General features: G+C 32.3%; 1 protein-coding gene across 1 annotated transcript; it reads right to left on the bottom strand.

Moving 5' to 3' along the window:
- Positions 1–10237: 10237 nt before the first annotated feature.
- LOC107047300 (lysine-specific demethylase 4E-like) lies at positions 10238–10909 on the bottom strand. Its single transcript, XM_015270056.1, has 2 exons — positions 10501–10909; positions 10238–10437 (listed from the first exon to the last, which is right to left on the bottom strand). Exons 1-2 carry the CDS (start codon positions 10907–10909, stop codon positions 10238–10240), a joined length of 609 nt encoding a protein of 202 aa, XP_015125542.1.
- Between the last annotated feature and the right edge of the window lie 378 nt (positions 10910–11287).

Genomic DNA, 11287 nt, shown 5'->3' with positions numbered 1-11287 from the left:
CTCACCGCGCTCTTCACACCTAACTACGCATCTTATTTTTCCCTCCTCCCCGCGCTCCTCTCGCCACGAAACAATTCACGCGCGCTTGTTCCCCTATTCCCTCTTCTCCGCGCCCCTCTTACCGACGAACGCGACCACGCTGGCTAAACCAATTGTCCCCCTCCCTTAATAAGACGCGTGCCTCCTCAAACTACCTACCCCCTCTCTCTACAGAGTGCACTCGGCACTCATCCACATCTTATTCCCCACCCTCATACAATTAAAAATTCGTGTATGCATTTACATACACGAATTAATATTGAACGTAAAAAGGGCATCGTCCAAACGGTCAGTCAATCGGTCAGTCAGTTGTGTCGTGATTCCACTCAGGAAAGGAATACCTCCGAGTAACCCAAAGGATAATAGAAGCAAAGGAATAACAATAAAGGAGCAAAAGGAATAACAATAAGGAAGCAAAAGGAATAACAATAAAGGAGAAAAGGGAAAACATAATAAAGGAAGGTAAAATTGAAATTATTATTTTCGCAACTGTTTTCAAAATTCATAAATTTTTCGAGTGAAATTTAAAATAATTTATTATCTTCGCGAGTGTTTCCGAAAATTACAAATTAATTTTGCGATTGAAATTTAAATTGAATTTATTATTTTCGCGAGTATTTCCAAATTCATAAATTGCGCAATTGAAAATTTAAATTAATTTATTATCTTCGCGAGTGTTTCCGAAAATTACAAATTAATTTTGCGATTGAAATTTAAATTGAATTTATTATTTTCGCGAGTATTTCCAAATTCATAAATTGCGCAATTGAAAATTTAAATTAATTTATTATCTTCGCGAGTGTTTCCGAAAATTACAAATTAATTTTGCGATTGAAATTTAAATTGAATTTATTATTTTCGCGAGTATTTCCAAATTCATAAATTGCGCAATTGAAAATTTAAATTAATTTATTATTTTCGCGAGTGTTTCCGAAATTTCCAAATTTAATATTGCGATTGAAAATTTAAATTGAATTTATTAGTTTTGCGAGTGCTTCCGAAATTTACAAATTTAATTTTGCGATTGAAAATTTAAATTGAATTTATTAGTTTTGCGAGTGCTTCCGAAATTTACAAATTTAATTTTGCGATTGAAAATTTAAATTGAATTTATTAGTTTTGCGAGTGCTTCCGAAATTTACAAATTTAATTTTGCGATTGAAAATTTAAATTGAATTTATTATTTTCGCGTGTTCCGAAAATTACAAATTAATTTTGCGATTGAAATTTCAATTGAATTTATTATTTTCGCGAGTGTTTCCAAAATTTACGATTTAATTTTTGCGAGTAAAAATTTAATTTTTGAAATATTGTTTCGTGTTTTCCGAAAATTCATGAATTAAATTTTGCGATTAAAATTTAAAATTGAAATATTATTTCGTGAGTGTTCCGAAAATTTACAATTTAATTTTTGCGATCAAAAATTTAAATTTGAAATATTATTTTCGTGACAGTTTTTCCGAAAATTCACGAATTAAAAATTGCGATTAAATTCAAATTTTGAAATATTATTTTGCGAATATTTCCCGAAAAATTACAAATCACATTTGTGATTAAAATTCAAAATTTTGAAATAGTATTTTGCGAATATTTCCCGAAAAATTACAAATCAAATTTTGTGATTAAAATTCAATTTTAAAATATTATTTCTGCAAATATTTCCCGGAAATTACATAATCAAAATTTGTGATTAATTTCGATTTATCACAATTTATATTTTTTTTCCAAATAAAATCCGAAATTTCCACATTAGATTTTTCGCAATAAATTCCACTATTCTGGAACAAAAAAAATTTACTAATGAATTGAATTTTCCCTTATTTAAATTCGGGAATAAATTCCAAAATTCTTATATTTAAATTTTATAAATCAAAAATCTAAATTCTCATTTTTAAATTCGGGAATATTTTCCACATTTTCCCGCCATCAAAATTCCGTTAAATTCACCATTTCCCTGTTCTAAATTCGAGAATATTTTCCACATTTTCCCACCATCAAAATTCTGTTAAATTCACCATTTCCCTGTTCTAAATTCGGAAATATTTTCTAAACTTTCCACAATTAAAATTGGATTTTAACCTTAGAAGGTTCATACTCCGAATTTTTACAACTAAAATTGATTTATTTTAATTTCACTCCGATGTTGTCATAAAAAAAAACCCCTTCGTTCATAAAAAAAGAGTAAAGTAAAAGTTCGATTATTCAAATATTAAATTCTTTGGAACATTTCCGTGGAACAAATTTCATTCCTTCCGGTTCTTTCATTTAATAAAATCTTACCCCCCCCCCCCTTCAAGTCACCATCATCTTAAGGAGCATCATCCGAAAATCCTCAATGAAGACAAGGGACCAGAGGCTATTGATCAAGGGCGATTGACTAAGAAGCTAAGGATAACCTTGAGGCATTACCCGAAGCATTATCTGAAGACCATCTTCCAGTTCATCAAATTATATATATCCTAATTTTAATTACAGCTACCGTGAGTTAATTCAAATTGACCATTATTATTTCATTGTTCTTTCTTGTGGATTTCCGAATCAAATAGTTCTTTATTTTTCACTATGTCTTTAGAGACATTAGTATCGATTTCTTCGGATTAAATTCAATTATATTCAATGTCTGATAATAATTATAAAATATATAATTAACACCAAATACTGTTGTCAAATGAATAGACTTTCTGTCATAACTATTATTATCATATTCAAGGAAATTCTTGTTCCATTGTTTTATTAATTAGAATCATTGTGCTTGAATGAGACATTCCATTCAGGAATTGAACCCTTGTATAATTATTACTCCGTGTAAAAGGGAATTCCTCACCCTCATTAATAATTTGAATTCTTTAACTTCAGAAGAAAACTTTCCAATAATTAATGTTGTTGATCAATCAAATTCAATTTATTTGTAAAATCTCATTCAAGGTTAGCGTCAAGTCCTCAATGATTAAATTTGTTCATCATTCTGACGTTAACTCAGAGAACAGATGAGAGGACACAAAAAAAAAATTTAATTATTAATATTTCTTTTTTTTGTTGTTGATTTTTTTTTATATATTAATCCAATTTAGACTTGAAAAGGAATTCAAAGGTTTCCGATAATGAATAAAATAAAAATATTGAATGGAATGACTCAAACAATTTGAATTATTAAATACCATTGTTACTAAACTTGTAAAATCAGAGGAAAATTTTATTGGATTAAAAGTAAAAAAAAAATCCATGTTAAACAAAAATCTGTCTTTCGTTTTTATTTCTGGATTACCTAAAGCACTCACCATTCCCAGCTATTATCTTAACGGATAGGCTAAAATAGGTGAATTCAATACTCATATTTCGGGATTTATCAACGGTAAGTTCATGAAATCATGACGTAACAATTCTAAATAGAGAAATTTCTTTACTGTATAATATTTTATCCACAGATTTGGGCTTCATTGATGGAGTAAATAATGAATTACTCATATTTATTGTTCACAGTAACCTTAGTATTACCCATCCGGATACAGATAATCGACCGATAGATTTCATATTACCGATTCATTCATTCGCTATTTTTTTTCCACTGTATTCGATAGTATCTTCAATAATATAATAATATAAGAATAATATTTTACAATGTAGTACATGAATGTAATAGTGGCGAAATGACATTCACAAAAAATATGAAGTTGACAGCCATAAAGAAATATCAATAATTCAAACTAATTATAATAATAATATGTATAATAATAATCATCTACTCCGCCTGTAAGTCGAGTGAAACTCACACTGCGCGCAAGCATGCACAATTTTCCTTACGGAATCACCTAGAAAACAAGTACTTGTTTGATAAACGATCGAGAGATGACCTAATAATTGTATAAATTTCTACAGGAACTGCCTCTTGAAATGTTCATTGAGAGTGTTTATTCGGAAACTAATGGAAATTCTGATTCTGAACAAATGGTTGTACTTAGGTGGTTGACTGTGGGGTACCCATTGTAGAAAATTCTTCGGAAAGTGAAATGGAAAAAAAAATATTGGAAACTCGAATAATTGACCCGGCTACGCTAATTCTAAACTTTGGTATTCCGAGTGACATTTAGAGCTGCAATCATGTAAGAGTGATTCGCTAGATTCATGTACAACAATTACAAATTTTATGCATAAACTGAGAGAGGGGTTGGGGTGGGCATATTTTCTCAATCAACTCGAAATAGTAGTGGAGCACGTAGTTATCTAGCCTCCATAATTGTCGTTGTCCCCTCGACTCTATCTACTCACAAACACTACACACCTCTAATACTCCCATCCTGTGCTATCGTTTATAAAAACAAAATATCCCAGACTGCGGATCGAGGAGCTATCAAAGTCTGCAATCCAGACTATACGGAAAATACTGGCTATGACATGTTGTATCCTACACCCACTCAAGTACCTCACCCCCTGCAACAACTCACAAACATCTAACTAACTTTTTTAAACATCCAAAAGGCTAGCACAGCAACAATGAAAAAAATTCCATACAGCACCCTTAATCGTCCAAACTCCTCATGCTCTGTGGCCTCATTTAGTCTTTCAAGATTTCAATCCTCAAGAATTTCACAACGCGACCCATGCAACAAGGCTGACGACCGTGGTTTCATCACATTTGCAAGGTCCCCAGATATGATAATAACGAGTAAGGTGAGTAAAATGTACAATTTGCCCTTAGACTCAGATATTTAAGCAGTGCCAATTCCGTTGTGCGATTCCTCCATGAGCTACGACTAGCCTAGCGTCCACAAGGCCACTATCACAACCGCATAAAGATTTTTGTTAATACATTACAATTCAACAAAGACAAATTTAATGGAAACTACGACTGAATTTTTGGCTCTCAACACGGAAAAGTTGTCAAAGTCGTAAACGTATACATCTGTCTTCGTGTATGTATATGACTTCGATAGCTCGGAAACATTAATACTATGGTACACAGGAGGATTTCTGTTGATCATTCATAATTTATCTTTAAACATTGTCGAGGAAAAATTGATTTTTTAGAATTCAGTTGAACTTGAGTTATGCTTAACAAATTATCTGCGGTCATTTAGGGAGAAATCTGAATTCATTCTCTCAAAAAAATGAACGAAATTTATGTTAAAAATCAAAATATTGGACAGTGCTGAGATTGCATCAGTGGTGACGAAAGGCAATGCCAGCTGTCGACTTTCCCCCCTTTGGTATTAAGAAAAAACAATTGAAGAATATTGGAACTTATACGCCTTTAATTTTAGAGCGACGATATGTATAATACCCTCCGAGGTTTCTCAGGAGTGGGGAGGAGAGAGACCGAGAATTAAACAAAACACAGTCCATTAAAAAACTGCTGATATTGGGAGAGGCTTCGTGGTGAAAAATTAATTAAAAAATGGATCGCAACATCTGTAAGTAATGCTATGAAGTGGCCATTCTTTAATTTTAATTATAACTATAATTAAAATATATTATACTCCATTTAATTAATAAATGTCTATTGCAGGGAGTGAAGAGAGAGTGAGGTTGTTGATTAACCTTCGTTGCTACGTGTATGAATATTTATTTCGTACAGACGATTGGTCGATGGTTGCTCTATTCGAGCGGGATAAATGGAGGTAATTGTTGTAGTTTTACTAGAAAAAACAATGTACTACACATGAATTCGAATCTGGAATGTGGTTTTTTCATTATAGGATTTTATCTAATGATCCAGCACTGCCAGCAGGACTGTCAGCTTTCCAATGCTGGGAATGCTTAAAAAATTTGATAAATCATTTCAATGTGAGTAACAATCATACATTAGATATTCAGCATACAGATTAATGTTTATTTTTTATTGGTTTCTGAAAAAATAAAAATATTCAATGAACTATTAATACAATTAATTAATTAAATTAATGGTCTAGTTAATATTTTTATTTTTTGACAAATTCGAAAGATCAAACATTACTCTGTTAATTATTAATTAATTAATTAAAAAAATTTATAGACTATGAAATTAAGAGATTTCAAATTTCTTAGGCAATTTATCCTTTTTACATTTTTCTCTATGAATTTATTCGTATACATTATCTATTATATTTTCGTATTCGATTGGGAAATCAAATGAATCATTTTTGCTAAAAAAATACGAGAAAAAATCGTCAAGAAAATAAATAGTATGGAAAAAACTAAATTTCTTTACTTGTGTTGTCTAAAAATATTTCATATCAATCACATTTATTGGAGAAAATTTCCCTTATGAAGCACATGAAAGAATTATGTCATTTCAATATAAATTCCTTGCAACTTGGCTAGGTTTATCTATTGAATTATTTCTTAGAAGTATTTGCAATTAAATTAAATTAAATTAATTAAAATTCAATGAAAATCATTAATCAAATTAAATTCTTTCTTCTCTGTTGCAGGATCTCAAACTGTTGGAATACTAGGGTGAGCCAGTACTATTCTGGGGTCTATTCGGAATTCTGAACACATATTTAATGAAAGTGGAGGCTCACTACTAAAATCATAACACAATAAGAGGCCACTTATAAATTCCCCTCTATGACTAGTTTATTATTGCTTGTTTGGCTGCATTCAATCATTCCTCTAATTTTTCCCTGGATGTGTATAAATAATCGATGAATCAAAAAAATCAAATAAATTAAATAAATGGAAAAAAATGTACTTTTGTATGGGTTGGGGTTTAATGAACAGCTGAGATGCAATATCAATTAACAATGGCCACGGACAATAATCCTCACGTAACCCAAAAAAATCTAATTATAAGAAATTAGAGAGATTTTTCATTTTTTAATAAGTAAATGTATAAACTAGAATATGTAACACAACGGACATAATGACAACCAGTGGCAACAGTTTTCTTTGCTAAAACGCTAAGTTCTTTATGATGAAATAACACTTGTCTCACTAGTACTTATATTTCATCGAATTATTCAGTCATATCATATATCCTAGCAACAGTTTTCAATACTTTTTTTTTCGGATTTTTACTAAATTTTTTAATCGTACACATTTCTGTTCATTCTAGTAAGTAGGCCCTTTTTGTTTCTGAATAACGAAAACATTGGGTTGTTACAAATTTTGTTTACAATAAATTGGTTTTGTTTAGAGTCAGTCAATACCAAAGTGACAATTGTACAATGCAATAATAAAGAAACGAGAAATTTATCATTGTGAAGGTGAGTTGTAAAACGTAAATGTTATCTATTATTTATGTCGAAAACGAGTAGTTTCAGAAAAAAAGGCAAGAGATTTTTTTTTGGAGCACAAAACTAACTACCAAAAAACTTTCTTTATCAATTTCTCTAAATCTCTCAGTTCAGGATCCATTTGAGAATCAATTTGGAAATTAATTATAAACCTAGATTTTTTCACTAGGGATGAAGAAAAAAATGTATAAACTATTTTGTAAATATATCTGGAACTAATGAGTCCAGAAGAAAATGTCAAAGAAATAGTATGTAGTAAACGAAATTCTCTACAAAAAATATTTTGTGACATTTTCTCATAAAAGTACTCATTACAGATAGTCTACTAAAAGAATCAAATATTTTATTGCACGAAAACTGAAAAAATTGTAGTTATCTTTCCTATTTCCTTACGTTTCACCACTTTACACCAGAAATAGTCCACAACATCCCTCTCAATATTTTGGAAAATGTGCACAGTCTACGAACAAATTAAAAAAAAAAAATTAGAAATGAAAGAACCCAAAAAATGATATAAACGAAATCGAATAATCAGTGTGAATAATTGCTATTCCTACAACTCCTAAGAATAGTATTCTCTTTTCCATAATAAAATGAAATAGAGGATATGTACAACAAGCTTAACTTCGAGTGTGCTTAAAAGATGTATTTGTCTGTCCAGGAAAATGGCAGTTACTGTTGCAATAATTACAATCGGACTCATAACAGAATATGTATGACATTAATCTTCGTCATTCATTAATTGTTATGGTTGAGGAGCTCTATGCATTGAGAATAATATTGAATTTATAAATTTGGTATATTATTTGCATTTTTTCCTGATAAATTCATCAAGTGATTCTCATTAATTCGAAAGTTAACAGGTAGACAAGTACGGGTGAATGCTCGAGATTCATTTTCTTACATTGTTAATTAATTCATAGGATATTTTGAACTTGAAGCTGTTAAACTGCAATTGTAAACGGTTGTCCTCTTTTTTTGCCTTTGATTGTATACTCCGAACCTCTGATGTTTGTACCAAATCGTCTAGTTTTCCACCTTGTTGAAGGTCGCTTTACAATGTGCCATGCTAATGGAGATAAATAATCAATTTGATTAATTATCTTGTGGAAGGAAAAAGGATAATTATAAGGGATAATGATGATAGATAATTAGCTTCCCGGGTTAGAGAAGTTATTGTAATGCCCCCGAAAATGAAAAATAGATTTTCCATCATTTCTGATGTTCTTCGACCGTTTTAAACAACATTCAAATAAAGTTAAGATAAATAATTAATTTATAGAAAATTCAATTCCTAGCCAAAAAGGTCTTGACATTTCTCTGTCAACCTCTCCAATCCCAAAAGCTTTGCAATTGAATATTCAATAGATAATTTATAAATTTCATCAAATTACAATATTAATAAACTCAATTAAACTCACCAGTGTGATCTCCATCTAATCCAAGTCGTTCGATATCTGTATGAGATAATCCAATCCCCTCGGGCTTAGGTGACTCTGGAGGTGATTGCGAAGATTACAACATTTTCACTAGTTGTTAAGTGATCAAATGACCTTCAACGTCTTGTTTATCATGACTCCTGAACATACTGACCAAATAATAAGAATCTGAATCTTTATTATCAGCATTATTTTGATCATTTCGACCATATCTGTTGTTTCAATTTGTCCTGGACTCGTTGGATCCACTCTTCTTGCTCTTTTCATCATTCCTATCCCTATTTAGAAGATCCTCGAGTGATTTTTCAATAGTTGTACGATCTTTTCTAATCAATGGACATCCATTGATGACTCTGGGTGACATTCCAGGAGTTCTAGATGCAAATTTCGGTTATTTACAATAATCATTCAAATCAATCATTTTCAGAACTTTTAAAGCTGTCTTCAAAGTCTGGAGAGCTTTCTGGCTTTCGTGAAACAACTGAAATTGATATTTTTGAAGTTCTAGGACATTTTAATGACGTGGAATACATTTTTGAAGTACTGACTTATTTTTTCATGATTTTCAATCAATTCTCCACTTATCTTGGAAACCTTGAAAGTCTGTATAATCTCCAGGAAAATCAATTAACTCTCCAACAACTTATTGTGATGATTGAGTATCTGTTCGATGATTTTGCGTTGATTGAGCGTCCCTCGAAGTCTGTATAATGTAGGGATAATGAATTCTTCGTTTGGAAAGTGCTGTTTTATGTTTTCAATCATTTTTCGATCATTCTAAATTCTTTATAGAGTTATTCCTGACTCCTCCAAAGTTGGTAAAGTTGAATTTGTTGTTTTCTGCTACTGTATTTTCAAAATTTTTTTCAATTTCGCAATTTTATCTTGACTGAGATCAAATGTATCGTCTCCCGCGATAAATGGACTGTATGCTTGTGTATCAAGTCTAGATAAAAGTGTGCTAGCTTTTAATGTAGGCAATTTAATCTTTTGAGTAGATGCATATTTTTTGAATTTGTTGACGGTTTTCTCGCTCTTCGATGACACCTCATTCTCTATCAAATATCTCAAGAAAGCTATCAACACCTTGCTCGGAAGTTCTGCTTTCTGGACCTTACGTGCGTTATTGTCTACAAACTTCCTCGCGACAGTCTTTTTCCGTTGTTTTCTTTCTTCTCCAACAGCTGGATCGTCAGGGTGATGGATTGTGCTTTGTTGGTATTTCCACGCAGCAAATTTCGATGGTCTGTAGCGTTGAATTACTGGGTCCAAATTTAATTTCACATGGAAGCTGGATATTTTCCTACTGGGTCTGCAGGAGCAGTGCGTGGCACTCATGCCATAGTTTATCCACCTTGGAGTAGCGAAGTTCACCGCTTCATTCACATTTAACCCACAGTTGAAGCCCGAGTGGAAAATGTACGGGAAAGTAATGATGATGTCACCAGGGCGTTGAACAACTCTGATTCGTTTTATTTGATTTTTCAAAAAGAAATTTTCAGGGAACAGACACATTTTGTGTCGTAGGAATTTTCGGCACATATACTAGGGGAACAGACTGGATACAATTTGATCAAAACGATATCCATCTTCACGAGGTACAAAATACCACACCTTGGGTGCGCCGTGAAGATGGATATTAATTGAGTGCAAATCGTAATCCTCCGTGTGAAACCCGAAGGTCGATCCAGCGCTGCCACGGTATAAATATGGCCGGTGAATTCCATCAACTTCTTCACCACGTGCTGTTTTGACCGAATCCAAAATTGAGCCCAAACGATTAAAATTCCATGTACTGACGCTCTTACCCAATGAATAATTGATATCAGCTCCATACAGAACTGTAGGTGCATTTTGTCTCAATGTTGACCAGTAATGATGCTCACATTCATCCACATCGGAGTAGGGCCACACAGTTTCCGAAACTCGCTGGACATATTCCGATAGTGTCATAGTAGGACGTTTCAAATGGTGTTTCTCGATGAGGTAACCATCTCCGTGCTGTTTAAAATTTTGCGCCACAGGAGAAATGGGCAGATTGGGTGGTAGCAAAGTTACGTCATCCCATTGATCGAGCCATTGTTGAGGAGCTCGAACTTTCGCAAAACCCGCATCGAAGTTTTTACTCTCCAGAAGATCAATGAGTGTGTGTAAATCGAAAAACTCCTCAAGTGTGGGTTCAAAAACTTCATCATTCGAAATAATAATTTCTTCCATCACTCTGCAAAGATGGAGAACACGAGAAATAGAGTAGATTCTATTCAGTAGAAAAAGCAAATGTCAAATGAGACCGAAACAAATTTTGATAACGAAAGAATGGCGAAAGGGTTTTATTACATTCTAATTGTAGAGCTGAATCGCATGCCCTTACTTGAAAAGAAATCGAATGAAGTGTTCCAAATGAAGTGTTCAAAATGAAAATTCCGCGATTCTACTTGAAATCATGTCTTTCGAGCATTCAAGCATTTTAATAATTTTCACGAGTTGACGATTCAAGAAGAAGAATTGAATGCACGCAGCGTTTTAGTGATGCATTGTCTCCCATCCATTTTAGATGAAATCTGAATAATTGTGGAAAGGGGGGGGGGTTGACGA

The sequence above is a fragment of the Diachasma alloeum genome, unplaced genomic scaffold (genome assembly GCF_001412515.2).
Source record: "Diachasma alloeum isolate Michigan unplaced genomic scaffold, Dall2.0 Dall_scaffold_38964, whole genome shotgun sequence".
Taxonomy (NCBI): domain Eukaryota; kingdom Metazoa; phylum Arthropoda; class Insecta; order Hymenoptera; family Braconidae; genus Diachasma; species Diachasma alloeum.
This window is presented reverse-complemented; position numbering and strand designations above follow the sequence as displayed.